The sequence below is a fragment of the Varanus komodoensis genome, unplaced genomic scaffold, assembly GCF_004798865.1.
Source record: "Varanus komodoensis strain SLA01 unplaced genomic scaffold, ASM479886v1 scaffold9, whole genome shotgun sequence".
Classification (NCBI taxonomy): domain Eukaryota; kingdom Metazoa; phylum Chordata; class Lepidosauria; order Squamata; family Varanidae; genus Varanus; species Varanus komodoensis.
In genome coordinates, this window is record NW_025336598.1 from 6346210 (window position 1) to 6363718 (window position 17509).

General features: G+C 41.3%; 1 protein-coding gene across 1 annotated transcript in view; it reads right to left on the minus strand.

Moving 5' to 3' along the window:
- The window catches only part of HGFAC (HGF activator), a 61400-nt gene that overhangs the window by 6132 nt on the left and 37759 nt on the right, over window positions 1-17509 (minus strand). Inside the window, exon 9 of the mRNA XM_044418243.1 lies at window positions 16033-16173. Within this exon, the coding sequence (XP_044274178.1) occupies window positions 16033-16173 (141 nt within the window). The remainder of the gene's footprint in view (window positions 1-16032; window positions 16174-17509) is intronic.

Below are 17509 nucleotides of genomic sequence, written 5' to 3' on the forward strand. Positions count from 1 at the left end.
AATCTAATTGTGCCAGATGTCATGAAGAACTAATTTTAAACGCCATACATACACCAATTACACAGTGCTGAATGCTAGCATATTTACCCCCTTTCCTATAATTTTTAAATGGTTGTATTTTTATTTCACATTTTGATGAACTGTTTACATCTTTATTCAATCATGTAAAGAAAAGTTTTCACTGGTTTGGTGAAGTTCTGAGAAGCAGCAAAAAATATTACATTTTTGTTGTCCTGTTAAAACCTCTTCTAATTACTCCATGCATGCTCACTTTCTCTCTGAAACCAGAATACTGCTAGTACTCTAGTATTTTCAGAGGGGCTGTACCTTGCGGTGGGAGTTTACTACATTGCCCCTTTCCTTTAGTAATAGAATACAACTTCTCAGTTAAACTGCACATTACTTCATGGATTGGGACTTTAATACTTGGGAAAACTTTAAACTCTTTGGTCACAACCCAAACCAGTTATCATGGATGCAATTTGCATTGCTAAAATGTGATCCAGCTATAATATGAATCGCAGGTAGAAGGGGCCCTGATCTGGATAGGGAACAGCAGAGGGCAAAAGTGTAACTCCCCATGCAATCCCCATGTTGCTGTCCTGATCTACATGGGATTTCCTGTATTTAACATTTTAGCTGCTAGTTACAGCTTTACAATGTAGTTTGACCCTCAGGGAATGAGGGTGATGGTTGTGATGAGGGCATGGAATGCACTGGTGGGAGAAATGGATCAGGGCTTCATGCCACTTTTCCAAAAGTAAAAACATAGCACAAGGGCCACAACACGCAGAGCATGTACTTTGCATGCAAAAAAATCCCAGGTTCCATTTATGCAATCTTTCCACCTTGGGCGCATTAAATATTGGTTCCATTTTTTTCCAAATCTTTAAAGTAAATTTCATGAGGCCGTAACTCATGTCTCCAATTAACTCACACAGCAGTCGGCAATAAAACTAAAGACTTTTACTGCTGTTCGCTACAAGATTTACAATGCAACAGATAAGCTGTGGCAATGAGCTCCTCGCAGCTCAGTTGCCCCCTCCTTTCTGAATTCTGAGGGGAAAAGTCATGTGGATCTCAATCTCCTCTCACGTCTTTCTGTTTGTGGGTGGGACACACTTCTCTGCTGCCGTCCCAATTGGTCTAACCACTGCAATCTTCTCTGGAGCTGAGTGTTCCATAAATTTCCTGTTATGTCTTCCTGTTCTCCAGGACTCTGCTCAGCAGCTTTAGAGTCAGGAGGCGGGAGACAACTTGTTCAAACACCTCAGAGTCTAGAGGAAGGGAAGCTGCACTCTGCTCAAACAACTCAGAGCTAGGGTGTGGGGAGGCTACTCACTCGGAAGCCTCAGTTTCTTCTTGAGAAGAAGAAAAAGAAGGTGGCTGCATTTATGTTTTTAGATGCTGAAAAAAGCATTTGTTAATGTCTGTTGACACTATTATTTCAATTGTGGTCCAAGATTTATGTATTGAATTCAGGCAATTTATACAAATAACAGAATGCAAAGATTTTAATAAATGAAGCTTTGCCTAATGGTTTCCAAAAAGTTAAAGGAACATGACAAGGATGTCCAGTATTACCATTTCTACTTATCCTTATATTGGAAGTCTTAGCTATAAACATAAGACTACTTTCAAGTCTTCAAAAATTAAAAACTTGAAATTAGACAGAAAATAATACTAAATGAAAAGATGCTGACGATATGGTATTGATGAACCTAAATCCACATCTATCAATGCAACATGTAATTGATCAAAATGAACAATTTGGATCTTTCTCTGGCTATAAAATTAATTTAAAAATCGTTTTTAAATTTCTAATGAAACGAAAAGAAGAGAATATCTCAGGATGTGAAATACCTTCTAATTGAATTACATACTTGCAAATAAATGTGACTGGACATAATAATACATTATTCCAAGACAATTATAAAGTAATATAGATGAAGATCCAAACAAAGATCTACAATGATGGTATAAATTTTAAAAAAATGTCATGGCTGGGAAGAATTTTCACTATAAAAATGAATATCCTACTAAATTGGAACTTTTCATTTCAGAAAATAACCATTTTCATCTAAGAAAAAACTCAACTAGAATGGTGAAGACAATTCCTTTATTTGGAATGGGAAAAATTTAGATTTAAAGTACTACAGGATGCAAAAGAAAGAGTAGGTGTAGCATTACTTAATATTAAATTATATTATTATGCAGCTGGATTGGTTTGGATTACAGGCTGGATTAAAAATTCTGATAAAAGGCCAATAAGACTGAAAATAGCAGATCTAGAAGAAGGAATATATAAGTATTTGTGGGCCAAGGAATCAATTAAAGAGGATCCAACAAAAATATTGTTTAAAAAGATTTTGGAATACTTTTAGAAGAAAGATTAGTACTCCAATATTTTCTTTGATGTCTCCAATAGAAGCATATTATGACAAATATTTAAAGAAAAACAATGTTTTTATTAGATGTGTAATAAAGAAAGAAATACATATTGAAATACATAAATTAACTTTTCAATAAATGCTAAGAATATTTTACCAGCAACTGTTCCAATTAATATGGGAGACTTATTTAAATATATGATAACAACAGCCTGAGTTCAATTGCAACAAAATGGAAAACAGAAGACTGAACAACCAGCAAAGATTGAAAAAACAAGCGAACTGAATATGCATTGATGGAAATATTGACCAACAATGTAAACAGAAGACTGGACAAAAATTTTAATGACAAAAGGGAAATACTTTATTTGATAAATGAGATAAAAAATAGAGTTTAAGTAAGGATGATTACGCTGATACATCTTCAAATAAGTCACAATAAGTAAATCCAGTTAATTAATTTAGCTACAAATGGAAAGTCTATCAAGTTTTATTTGTAACTGAGAGAAAAAAATAGAATCCTTGGATATTATTAATGCATAATGTAAACAATAATTAGATTAGTATGATTGGTTTCTGAAATAAGGAAAGGAGGGAGGGGAGTAGAAGTGGGAATAGGTGAAGAATGGAGAAGAGGAAAAGAGGAAGAAAAGGAGAAAGATTTTTAATTCTAATTTGGATATGCTTTGGGGTGAATCATAGCTTATTTGTTGTTTAAGTTAAAGGATTTTTTCATATGAAATTATTAGTTTTATTCAGTTACTTACCAGTTTAACAAGCATTATTTATAATTATGTATTATCATGTAAAATTTAGATGGAATAATTTAGATGGAATAATGTTTATTGCTGATTCCTTGTGAAATTTCCTGTATTTAGTTTTATAAAAAAAAAATTTGTGCAATGTCCCTTGATAACTTTATCTTTTTGATATCCTACATTTTTCTTTCTGTTTCTTATTATTTATGCCCGCTCCCCTCCCAAAAAATAGTGGTAACATGGATGAAACCATAAAGAGCAGCTTCCTAGCTGTTCTCCAAAACCCATGACCGAATTGGTCTCCTGAGTTAAGATAACAAGAGAGCCCTAAGCATGATACAACCCTAGGAGAAGCCATGGATTGTCAGTATGACATGTTGCCTCCAATTAAGCCATGCTGAGGGAAGTAAACTAGATTTGGACAACACGACAACCTGCCATGGTGGTGTAATCTGCAATGGGTGGTCATGTCATGCAAACTTGGTCAATCTCTGTCTTGGCAATATTCATTTTTTAAATTGCTAGAATTGTTAGAAAGTCCTTCCTAATTAATCAAGTTCTGTGCTGTTCAAAATCAATGTTGCTTGTCTTTTTCTCAGTGGAAATGGTGAAAAACGTGTGCCTTTCCACATTGAAATATGTTTAAAAAAAATTCAGAGCTTCAAGAATGTGCCCCCTTGGGGGGGGCGGGCAGAGCAAGCTCAGATGGACTCCGGACACTGAATTTTTACTCTTCCTGGCCATTGGGCAAAATATGATTAAAATATACCCAAATTAAGATCAAGAAACACTGAAAAAATGCATGAAATATAAGTTAATTCTTTTGTCTATCTCCTGGGAAGATTTGAAATACAGATATGGACTAAGAGTTGTTTTTGTAATTTGAAACTGCAGGGCCTGGTCCAGAGTAAGCTGCATCTCTGCTGATTATGGATTGAGAAACAGTGTTTATGTTATAAACACTCGGCCGCTTGTTATAATAAGCTTAAAAGCAGCTTGAGAAGTGGGGGGGGGGGTGGGAGGGAGAGTGGAGGTTGTTTATCTTGAACGATTCTTGTTTTTCTTGATAAGAAGGGACTCTCCTCCCTCCCTGGTGCAGCTGGAAGGCTGAGAGAAAGTGCTGAAAGGGAAAACATTAGGACAGAGCTGTGAGGAATGTATATCAACTTAATTAACATCCCAGGATTAGCTTCTCTGTGCTATATTGCTTTTACTATGGTGATAAAGGATAAGAAGTAAGGAGAAATAAATTTTAAAAAGAGGAAATTATGTAAAGTGGAAGACTGTATTTTAATAGTATTGCGAATTGTAATGCTTGAGCTCCCTCTGCTGGCTAGATGTTAAATTGCAGTTGCTGATCTACATACTGTTTGAAAGCTTAACTGCAATTGTGGACTGCAAATAAGATCAGTAAATGTAAGAGTTCTCTCCTCTTAGTTGGAAATAACAACTGCAGATTGTGTGTCTAAACATAGTAAAAGTGCAGATAGCATGAGACAAGAGCCAAAAAGCGTTTGACAAAGACCCAAAGTTAAACAAGATCCCTCTTACAAACCTCATCCATTGGATTTGTGGTTGAAGAGAGTAGCAAAAAGTTGTGAAATGAATGAGAAAAAGAGAGCATCACCGGAAAAATCAATGACTTCATCAACACAACTGGGCAATTCTGATATACTTCTACAAGAATTAAGAAAAATGAAGACACAAATGATGTCAAGTTTAAAAGATGTAAAAGATGAGATGAAGAATGATCTGAAGAAATTAGATATTAAAGTAGATAGTATGGATGTAAGAATAAAAGAATTATCTAAACAAGAGAATCTCCAAACAATTACAGAAGTGAAAGCTCAGGTGAAAGAACAAGATAAAAAGTAAAAAAAAACTAAAGCAAATGATTGAGATTCAGGATAGACAATGAAGAATGAACCTAAGCCTTCAAAGGATATCCAGAGGATGGGAAAGAGAATGAAGATAAACTGATTCAGTTAATATTGGACTGGGCTAAATCTGTTTCTCCAGATGTTTCTTTTACAAGATATGATATTGAAGCAATACATAGAGTTGGCCCAAGATGACCTGGAAGAAAAACACTGAGAGACATTGTGGTCAGATTCTGGTCATAAGCAAAAAAAAAGAACTGATGCAGAAAACACAGAATATGACCTCAATTATGCTGGAAGGAAATCAGATACAAGGCTTTCCTGATTTATGCAATGAGACCTTGCATTGGAGAAGAGATATGTCCCAAGTCTGCCAAATATTAAAGAATTCCATAAAATACAGTTGGGGGTTTCCCATTTTTTTGAGGTTTTCATATAATGGGAAATATTATAGAGTTGATACAAAGCAGGAAGCATTGGAATTATTAAAGACATTTGGAATTATCCTTGATGCTGAATATGCATCACAAATGCAAAAATTAATGGATATGTCTACATTTTCAAGAAGGAAGATGAAGGAGAGAACAGATTGGGAGGAGAAGATGAAGCTGGATATAGCAGCAGAAGGTTCACCATCTCTGTAGAGTCAGAAAAAAGAGGGGATTCAGAAGAAGAGGAGAAACAGAATAAGGAAGTATGAAGTATGAAAAGATAAAATCTATATGTAATAGATATAGAATATATTGTATTTGATAGTGTTGGAGTTATTATAGAAATTGTTTTAAATAAAAGAGAAATTTTAGTATAGAATAAAAGGGTATAGATCATGGGTCCTCAAACTATCACCCAAGGGCCGGATCAGGCCCACCATGCCCATTTGGACCTGCCATGTGTGCCTACCCCCTCCCACCTTGCCCCACATTATAGACAAAAAGGTGGACTCTTTAAAAACAGCCTTTACAGTCATACAGGTAAACTAGTAGCCTCTGCAGCAGCTTGAAACACTGGCACCAATTTGACTTGTTTGTGGACAAAGAATTGCAGAGAAGAACCAACTTTGATCAGAAAGGGTAACTGAACAGAGGCTGAGTTTGTAGTTCCACCTCCCACCAGAGTTAAATAAGTGCAACCATACCCTGCCAACACATCAGGTTGCTCTAAGGATTACACTCAACAGCACCCTCAGCATCTTTGAAAGATATTGCTCAAACAATCATACTGGCACTGATGATGCTCTAGAAATAGGACTAATTAATTCCTTTGCAGCTTTACCAAACAGTGAACAAGAAGAAATACTGAGACAACTGGATGAATTGAAACAAACACTGCTGCTGACTTGAGCAGCAGCCAAGCCTCTAATTGACTTAGATTCTTGGATCATCAACCCCATAGAAAACCATTATAAATCTCCTGAACCCTGCAAGCAAACAGTTTTACAAGAAACAAATCTACATCTTGGCAGGTCATCGTATCCTCCTTCTAAAACAAACTGTATTGATTCCACCTTTTTGCTAGTCGCGAAGTCATGTCCGACCCATCGCGACCCCATGGACAACATTCCTCCAGGCCTTCCTGCCTCCACCATCCCCTGGAGTCCACTTAAGCTCACATCGACTGCTTCAGTGACTCCATCTAGCCACCTCATTCTCTGCCATCCCCTTCTTCTTTTGCCATCTATTGTGCCCAGCATTAGGCTCTTCTCCAGGGTGTCCTTCCTTCTCATTAGGTGGCCAAAGTATTTGAGTTTCGTCTTCAGTATCTGGCCATCTAAAGAGCAGTCAGGGTTGATCTCTTCTAGGACTGACCGGTTTGATCGCCTTGCAGTTCAAGGGACTCGCAGGAGTCTTCTCCAGCAGCACAATTCAAAGGCCTCAATTCTTCAGCGCTCAGCCTTCCTTATGGTCCAACTTTCACAGCCATACATTGCAACTGGGAAAACCATAGCCTTGACTATACGCACTTTTGTTGGCAGGGTGATGTCTCTGCCTTTTAGTATGCTGTCTAGATTTGCCATAGCTGTCCTCCCAAGGAGCAAGCGTCTTTTAATTACTTGGCTGCAGTCCCTGTCTGCGGTGATCTTGGAGCCCAGGAAAATAAAATCTGTCACTACCTCCATTTCTTCCCCATCTATTTGCCAGGAAGTGAGAGGACCAGATGCCATGATCTTAGTTTTCTTAATGTTGAGTTTCAAGGCAACTTTTGCGCTCTCCTCCTTCACCCGCATCAAGAGGCTCTTTAGTTCCTCTTCACTTTCTGTCATTAGAGTGGTATCATCTGCATATCTGAGGTTGTTGATATTTCTCCCAGCAATCCCAACTTGTGATTCATCTAGCCCTGCCTTTCTCCTGATGTGCTCTGCATATAAGTTAAATAGGCAGGGCAACAGTATACAGCCTTACCAAACTCCTTTCTCAATTTTGAACCAATCAGTGGTTCTGTGTCCAGTTCTCACAGTTTCTTCTTGACCCGCATATAGGTTTCTCAAGAGACATATAGGATGGTCTGGTACTCCCATCTCTTTAAGAACTTACCGTGATTTGTTGTGAGCCACACAGTCAAAGGCTTTAACATAGTCAATGAAGCAGAAGTAGATGTTTTTCTGGAACTCCCTAGCTTTCTCCATGATCCAACATATGTTGGCAATTTGATCTCTAGTTCCTCTGCCTCTTTGAAACCCTTCCTGTACTTCTGGTAGTTCTTGGTCCACATACTGCTGGAGCCTAGCTTGTAGGATTTTGAGCATAACTTTGCTAGCATGTCCAATGAGTGCAATGGTGTGGTAATTCGAACATTCTTTGGCATTGCCCTTCTTTGGAATTGGAATGTAAACCGACCTTTTCCAATCCTGTGGTCACTGTTAGGTTTTCCAAATTTGATGGCATATTGATTGTAGCACTTTTACTGCATTGTCTTTTAGGATTTTGAATAGCTCAGCTGGAATACTGTCGCTTCCACTAGCTTTGTTGTTGATCAGACTTCCTAAGGCCCATTTGACTTCACATTCCAGGATGTCTGGCTCGAGGTCCCCATTGTGGTTATCAGGGACGTTAAGTTCTTTATTGTATAGTTCCTCTGTGTAATCTTGCCACCTCTTCTGCCTCTGTTAGGTCCCTGCCATTTTGGTCCTTTATCATGCCCATCTTTGCATGACACGTTCCCCTCATATCTCCAATTTTCTTGAAGGGATCTCTGGTCCTCCCTATTCTATTGTTTTCTTCTATTTCTTTGCACTGTTCATTTAAGAAGGCATTTTTATCTCTTCTAGCTATTCTCTGGAATTCTGCATTCAGTTGGGTGTATCTTTCTCTTTCTCCCTTGCCTTTCACTTCCCTTCTTTCCTCAGCTATTTGTAAAGCTTCCTCAGACAGCCATTTTGCTTTCTTGCATTTCTTTTTCTTTGGGATGGTTTTACTTGCTACCTCATGTACAATGTTGCGAACCTCCTTCCATAGTTCTTCAGGCACTCTGTGTATCAGGTCTAATTCCTTAAATCTATTTGTCACCTCTACTGTATATTCCTCAGAAATATGATTTAGGTCATACCTGAGTGGCCTAATGCTTCTTACCTACCCCAAATGCTGACAATATGTTCCAGCCAGTGTCAACTGAGGACACAGATCAGGAAGGTGGACAAGGGGAAGTTGCTGTAGACAGAATATGTTCTATCCAAGATTCCCAGTCTGCAAATTCAACCTCGTTCAGAGATAACAAGCAAACTGACAACCTAAGGTTGCTGCTTGATAATGACTTTCACTTTAATGAGGAAACCAGCACACCAGTATGTCTGCTGGTTCCCAGACAAGCACATAATGCTTCAGTTGCCACCAACTTGACTTACCCTTAAGGTCTTAGGCTACTTAAAACTTATTTTCTGGAACAGCACAAGGTGGCACAATAAATTAGTGGATACCTGTTTTGAACAATATCTGTCAGAATTTAACATCATTTTGCTACAGGAGACATGGTGCCTGGACATTTCTTCTCCCTTCCTGCCAGGATTCTGTTCATACAACACCCCTGCCATCAAACCAGGCTTGCATGGAAGAGCAAGTTGTTGGTTATCAACCCTGAATTCAGCTAACCTGAAAGGATCTATTCAATGAAGGGATAGGTCAGACAGTGAATATATTCAGATAGTCCAGATAGACAGCAAATGTTTTGGGTTAATTCTTTGTATTAATGTCTATCTCCCAACTGGATGGAACCCAGACCTGTGATTCACTGTCTGGTCTTCCCTGCAAATCCTTTTGGAGAAAGTTGAACAAACCCTACCAAGTGCTAGTATCCTACTGGCTTGTGATTTCAGTGCCTGAACTGGCAAAGATATTACCAGCTATGTTAGAAAGATGCACTTGAGTCCTGAAGATGAATGGTATTTGCCCTGGTCCTCCATGGACAAATTATTAAACAAACAAGGGGTGTCTCTACTGAATCTGGATTTTAAGCACAGGCTGTTCAGTCTCCATGGCTCAAACCCTGACAGCTCAAATGGGTATTATACTTTTCTAAGCTCATTTGTGGCCAGTTTGATTGACTATATATTGATCTCTTCTGCACTCCTTTCCCAGGTTAGTCTCTTTGATGTCCATAACATAACTGAGAGTGATCATTTACCTTTGGTCCTGATTTTTTTGGCCTATAAACCCCCCTTCCCTCCTGCAAGGTACTATAATCCTGATGGCATCACCCAGGTCAAATATCATCTTAGATGGTGCCCTAACCTCAGTGAGCAAATCACTGCCTTTCTAAACACTTCACAGATGCTGGAGCAATTTTAGTTCAATTAATAGTGTGCTAATCTCCCAGCTCACTACCACCTGTCTCCCTAGAAAGAATAACATAAGAAAGGGATGGTACAACCAAGACTGTAAGAACAAAAGACAAGATCTGAGAAAGCTACAGAGGAGAGTTAGAGAGGAAAGGACAGATCCCTTGATCTAACTATTGATCCAACTTCAATCCCAATATAAGATATTATTAAAGATAAAGAAGTTATCATATCATAGGAATCAATGGAAGGAACTTCCCCTTATCCTAACCAGAGGGTGCGGGGGGAGGAAATTTTGGGAACTAGTGGCTAACGGCATCTCCGTACACCATACCATGCCTTATGCATGCATTTCTGCACAAAGCTAGACCCAACATTTCTCCTCCATTTATAGCTACCCAAACACCAAATCAACAACAATAGTTCCTATTGAACTAAGTATGCTACCAGAGTGGCCAGGTGTCTCAAAATCCGAGTGCAAGCAGTTGATATCAACTTTGGCCCCTGGAAAAGTTCTTTGTGAAGCTGATTCCCCCAGAGGTCTACAAGATGAATGATTCCTGGTGGGCCCCTGTTTTGACCACACTCTTTTCAGAAATAGATGAACATGCATTGTACACCCTCACTGGGAACAAAGTATAATTTATCCTATCTTTAAAAAGGGCAACGACAGGACCCTGTCAATAATTGCTCAATTAGCCTTCTAGATATTTCTTCTAAGCTTTATGCTAGGCATCTTCTGTATAAATTAGAAGACTGGGAGGAGGAAATAAATTTCTTTCATCCAGAACAGGCAGGGTTTCGTAAAGGATGAAGCACAGTAGATCACTGTGCAACTTTGAAGGTCCTAATTCAAAACGGTACCAACAAGCATCCAAAACAACTATATGTTGCTTTTATTGACCTTGACTCCCCTGACAGGTATCAATTATGGGAGAAATTGGCCAGGTCCAATATTGATAAGTGCCTTCTTAAACTAATAATTGAACTATTTACTGATATAACAGTCAGAGTAAGAATGGGCCCACACTGGTCTCTCTCAGATCCTATCTCGTTGGAAGAAGGCATTAAGCAGGGCTGCTTGCTTGCTCCCTTTTTATTTAATTTTTATATTAATGATATTATAGTGGCCATGAAGTCACAAAGCTTCTTCTCCCCCTCACTCAATGGACAGAAAATGTCTGTGCTAATGTATGCTGATGATATAGCTCTTATTTCTTATACTGAGATCGGATTTAAAAGATTACTGGCCAGATTAGCTGCTTACTGTGAAAAGGAAAAACTAAAGATTAATTATAGTAAAACAAAGATAGTCATCATTGGCAAAAGTAACACCAAACATAGATGGACAATTAATGCTCAACAAATATTTATTTATTTAAAACATTTGTATGCCATCCTTCACTATCGCGTCTCTGGACGGCTAACAAGATTAAAACCAATAATCATAAAAACAATTAATAAAACCATACAATAAAATTACAAAAAGCACAATACAAATAAATCAAATCAGAATAAAACAAAACAAAAGCAACTGTGAATTAATAAAAATGCTAATTTTTAAAATAATGATTGAATAAAAAGGTTTTAACCTGGCGCCGAAAGGAATATAGGCTTGGTGCCAGGCAAACCTCCTTGGGGGAGCGTATTCCATAACCTGGGCACCAGCACAGAGAAGGCCCTGTTCTGAGTAGATGATGTCCTTTTAACCTTCTTTAGGGGAGGTTCTCAGAGCTTTTCCTAATATCTGGCTAACATGACCAGTGCCCCATTGAGAAAGACTTTAACACCTTTGTGCCTGCAGACAATGGCCCCTGCATATCTTGAAGGGAGATAGTAAGCTCCCTGTTGAGCAACGCCTCTGCCCTTGTGGTGTTGGTCAAGCGGAGGACATTGTTCATTACATCCTCCACTGCCCCATTTACAATGAGATCAGGACCCAAATTATTAAAGGTAGAAGCACTTAAGGGCTTAGATCTTGAAAAACTAATCAACCTTCTTTCAGAAATGTTCTTAACTGTTCTTAAATCAAGTTGCCATCTTTGCCTTTAAACTCAGAAAGACTTTTTTTAAAGTTTTTAGTTGTAGCATTGGCCCTACTTTGTTGTAATCTTTTATTTCAAACTTTTATTATTTTATTATATAATCTTACTATCTCATTGTTTTATTAGTACTATTTTATGACATTTTATGGCACTTTTATATTATGTTATGACCTATGGTTACAACAATACACTTATTGGAAAAAATTGGAAAAAAATAATAGTTTGCAACATTTTTAGAAACGTAAAAATCAATATGCATTTTCATGAATGTGAAAAGGAAAATGGATACACATTTTTTTGTATACAATTTCCCCAACACACACATTTTTCAGATAATTATTCCTAATAATTATCTTTTTACACTTCCCCCTGATTTTCACTCAAATTTTCCTAATTATGCATTTTACATGCATTTTCTTTTTTTAAACTGAGAATAGAATTACAATATTTGGAGAAGAGCAAAAATCAACAGATAACTGTGGCCAAATTAATTTATTCATTTTAGAATGGAAAAGTAAATCAGTTCATATTAAATTGTCAACTAAATGAATATATGCCCCACCCTTATTGTAAAAATCACATTGTATTTTAAAATGTAGTTCTAAGGACAAAAAATGTGCATCACGCTAGAAGTACCTTTGACAAAAACCAGGTGATACATCTATAAAGGAGATTAAAATAAAACACTGATTGAGCACTTGAAGTGATAGGACGGGGTATAAATGTATGTAATAAATAAATGAAGGGGGATGAGTATGTGCATGTCACATGACCCTTGCCCTAACATGTTGTTGCCTATTTCTGCTATTATATCCTGGATTTCTTCAGGTTAAAAAGTTTGTGTGTGAGTGGGTTTCTGTCTGGGAGAACTGGGCAAGTGAGAGGAACTGCAGGACAGACAAGGCAGGGGACCAAGGTATGTTCTCGCAAGGGATACCGATGCCAGACCAGGAGTCACAGGTGTTGCTGTCCGCTACGAGAGCTGTGACATGTTCGTCCTTCTCCCCAGGAGAGGCAGGGATACACTTGCTCTCAGTGCACGCTGGTGACCCTGCTAGAAGAGGTGGTGAGGTGCCTGAGGGCCGAGAGAGCTCTCCAGGCCCCCCCGGAGCAGCCCCCCTCTGGACAGAGGGTTGAGGGGGAGGCCATGGGAGGAGCAGCTGCAGAGACATGGAGGCATGTCACCCAGAGGAGGAGGAGGTCAGCACGGCCTCCTCCTTCTCCTGGCACCAATCTGGAGCTGGGAAACAGGTTCTCTCCACTTGGGGACGCTGGGGCTGATGAGGCCTCTGGGGACCAGCAGGACCCCCAGCCTGGGACGTCAGGCGGCAAGGGGGCAGCTGCAGGAGAGGCGAGGGCCAGGGCACGGCCACCCACCAGCACCGGGAAGGTACAGCGGCAGGTTATTGTTGTTGGGGACTCCCTGCTGAGGGGCACTGAGGTGGTGGTGTGCCGCCCCAACCTGGAGACAAGGAAGGTTTGCTGCCTGCCGGGCGCACGCATCCGGCATGTGAAGGACAGAGTGGAGCATCTTGTTCGCTCCGTGGGTCACCAGACACTCCTGGTGATCCATGTGGGCACAAATGACGTGGCTAGACAGGGTGCGGTCGGGATCACCAGGGACTTCGAGGCCTTGGAGAAAAAACTCGGAGCTAAAGGCCCAAGTGGCCTTCTCATCGATCTTACCGGTCCGGGGATTTGGGCCAGGAAGGGACAGGAGGGTGTCCAAGGTGAACGACTGGCTTAGGGTGTGGTGCCAGGAGGAACGCTGCGGGTTCCTCGACCACAGCACTCAGTTTCTTGCCAATGGACTTCTGGCAAGGGACGGGTTACACCTCACGTGGATGGGGAAAAGGTCCTTTGGAGATGCTCTAGTGAGCTTCATCCAGAAGACTTTAAACTGAGTTGGGAGGGGGGATCAGGCCCCCCAGAAACATGTCTGCACTGGACAAGTGTGGGGAGAGGATCAGGTCTCTGGGAGCAGGGTTTTAGAGGTACTGCAGGGACTGACAGAACTCCTACAGAGAGGGGCCAGGTATCAGGGAGGATGGGAGGAGGCTGGGAACTCCAAGGAAAGGAAGCGGTGGGAAGGAGTTGAGGTGCATGTACACCAATGCTAGGAGCATGGGTAATAAGCAGGAAGAGCTTGAAGCTCTCCTGGGAATAGGAGGGTATGACCTGGTGGGAATCACAGAAACTTGGCGGGATGAAAGGCAAGTCTGGAATGCGAACATAGAAGGGTATCACCTTTTTAGAAAGGACAGGAAGGGAAAGAGAGGTGGGGGCATGGCTTTATACGTCAGGGAAGGGATAGGATGCAGTGAGATAGAATGCAGCACATATGGGGATTCAGTAGAGGCAGTCTGGGTGAAACTTAGGGGTTTTGAGAGGGAAAGGGACCTGACAGTGGGGGTATGTTATCGCTCTCCAGATCATCTTGAGACCCTGGATGATGTCCTGACAGGCCAGGTTCTAAGGATATCTCTGGGGAGAGACACAGTAATTATGGGGGATTTCAATCTCCTGGATCTTAGTTGGGAGACTCACTCGGCGGTGACAGCCAGGTCACGTTGCTTCCTAGAAGCTATAGAGGGAGGGTTTTTCACACAGAGGGTCCGAGAGGTGACGGGGAGGGGGGGACATCCTTGGTCTTGACCAATAGGGAGCAGCTGATAGATGAATGCAGATTAGGGGAGCTCTGGATGCGAGTGATCACTCCATCCTTTGCTTTAAGATCAGGGGACTGGGGATGTGCAGCAGGTCGAGCACTAGAAGCTGGGACTTCAAGAGGGCCAACTTTGGCCAACTGAAGGCCAGACTGGCGAAAGTCTCCTGGGACAGGTTACTGGAGGGTAAGCGAGTTGAGAAGGGGTGGATGGCACTCAAAAGGGAGGTTTTGGAGGCGCAAGCCTTGACGATACCTCTAGTCAGTAAGGTGGGGAGGCGGAGGAGAGTGCCGCCATGGATGCGAAAGGAGGCGGTTAGAGGGATTAGATGAAAGAGGCACCTCTGTAGGAAATGGGTACTGGGGCAAATAGACAAATACTGGGTCTCTTCAGCCTGGAGAAGAGGAGACTCAGAGGGGATATGTTGGCGACATAGAGGTATGTGAGGGGATGTCACCTGGAGATGGGTAGAGACCTGTTCTCCCCTGCAGAGGAAGGCAGGATGTGCTCCAACGGAGCAAAGCTCAGGGAGCCAAGGTTCCATTTGGATGCCAGGAAGCATTTCCTGACAGTTAGGACCCCTAGGGTGTGGAATGGGCTTCCACAAGAGGTTGTTGAGGCCCCATCGGTGCTGGATAGGCTGGATGTGCACATGGTGGGCATGTCGTGAGCGGAGCTGGCTGGTGCCGGAAGTCAGACTAGATGGCCTAGGAGGCCCCTTCTGACTCGTTCTGTTTCTATGTTTACATGATGACTTTTTAATACGTTGCATTTTCCTCAAGCATAGTATGGAAAGTGCAAGGCATAAGAAGAAAATGAAATGGACTGAATCCATAAAGGAAGCCGCAGCCTTGAGTTTAGAACAGCTGAACAGGGCTGTAATTTTGGAGGGCTTTCATTCATAGAGTTGCCATATATCAGAGACAAGCTGATGGCATATAACAATAATATATTATCAGTGTGTGCTAAATTTGCAATACTGCTCACAGGCTAGAAGGAGTAGCGTCAGGAGGCCAGTGGAAAAGTTAGATTTGGCAAAACAGCAGTAGAAGGGGTCTTTATCCCTCTCTCTATGATTTACAAACACAATGCTATTTCTCCTTCTCCCCACTTTAACAAATAACAATTGTAATGTATTTTCAAGCTTTTCTGAGTGTCTCCTTTCTCCACATGCTCAAGAAACAACCAGCTAAAATGCATGTCAACTCAAAAGTAAACCACACTGACTTCAGTGGAGTTTACTTGAAGAAAAGTCAGCATGAGAAGAGGGCCTGAATTTGTTTGCTTTTTGGTGGAGAGGGTGCTAACTTCACCCTGTGGGGGTGGATGGACAGTGGCAAAGAGCAGCACCCCTTCTTCATAATTTTTTGTGAAGGGCAGGAGGAGCATGTGTGTGTGTGTGTGTGTGTATAATTTTTCATAAATATGGAGGTTGAGTTCCTTCATAAACCGAGATCTAGTGCAGCTCTCCCCGGTGTCTTTGACCAGTTTCACTTGTACACATAAAAACCATCATCTAACTTACTTTCATGCAAGTATCCCCATCCTGAAATTTGACATTTGTAATGATCTGGAAAGGTCATTCCATTTTCTGGTAGGCAGATTGGCCGAACAAACTGGGACTTCACTGCGCAACGTTTTTTGGCCTTCTTCAGCTTAACTAAAACTGCAAAAGAAGAAAAAAAAGCAGGTATAAATACACACGAAAGGAGTGGGAGACACAATGTTGAATACTTCTTTAACATTCTCTTAACAGGGATTCTTTAACTATGAGAGAGAGACTGCATAAACAGTGCTAGATTATTGCCTAGTATAAGGCTGCTGTTTCTCATTTGTGAAAGTGAAAACTTCAAGTTGTGAGGGGCTGATACAAGCTGATATACAGCTTGTTATGGTTGGGGTGCATGGGAGAAAAGACATGTGAAGGAGGAATTCCAACTCTTTCTTTTGAATGCCTAAGAACCCGGTTCTTATTTTCTTCCAAAAATCAGTGGAAAAGATTGGCTTAAAAATATACCTCTACAGCCTTATTCTATGTGCACACATCATTGCCTCAGAAGGATTGCTTTTACCTCACACCCATTCTAACCCTGTATTTAAGTGCTTTTAGGTCAAGACATTTTTAGCACATTGTCTGCTAGACCAGTGATTTTTGACTGCCAGTCCATGGACTGGTGCCAGTATGCAGGAGATTTCCTGCCGGTCAATGGAAAAGCCCTGAGAAGATGCTGCTGGGGAGCGGCATATGGGCAGCAACTCGAGCGCAGCCCTCTCTTCCTGCTCGCTCAGCGCTGCCGCCATCGCCAGGTGAACAGATCCATGCCAGCTCTTTCCCTCCTCCTGATACAATCAGCTCAGTTCCCCAGGTGATGGCAGCAGCCCTGAGCAAGCAGGAAGAACGGGCTGAGTGTTAGCTGCTACCCTTATATGCAGTGCTGGGAATGCCATTACTGCTGCCGCTGCTGCTGCTGCCCCTTCGCTCTGTGCAAGTGTTCCCAAGCTGCCCGGTTCTGGTCTTACTCCACCTGACAAGGCGAGTGGCGCAGCCATCTTCCAGGCGTTCCTGCTGATCATAGCTCCTTCTAGGCGGCACAAAGACCAGAGCCAGGCAGCTTGGGGCCACTTGCATGGTGCGCTGACGGGGAGGCAGCAGCAGCAGCCTTCTCAGAGCTGCAAATAAGGGCAGCAGCTCATGCTCAGCCTGCTCTTCCCGCTCGCTCAGCACTGCTGCCATCACCTGGGGAACCTGGTCCTAGCAAGAAGCAGGAAAGAACCCTGATGTCACTCTGGTGTCCAAACATAAAATGCAATCATTGTCACAATTTTGAATATCGCTGGAAAAAGAATATCCATCTCTAAGTGACAGAGCTATTACTCGTATTTTCTACCACATATTTGCATGAAAAGTGTTTTTCAGCCCTGTCACTGATAAAAACCAAGCAGAGAAACAGAATGGATGTCAGTGCAGCACTTCATCTCTCGGAAACAAGATTGCAGTCATG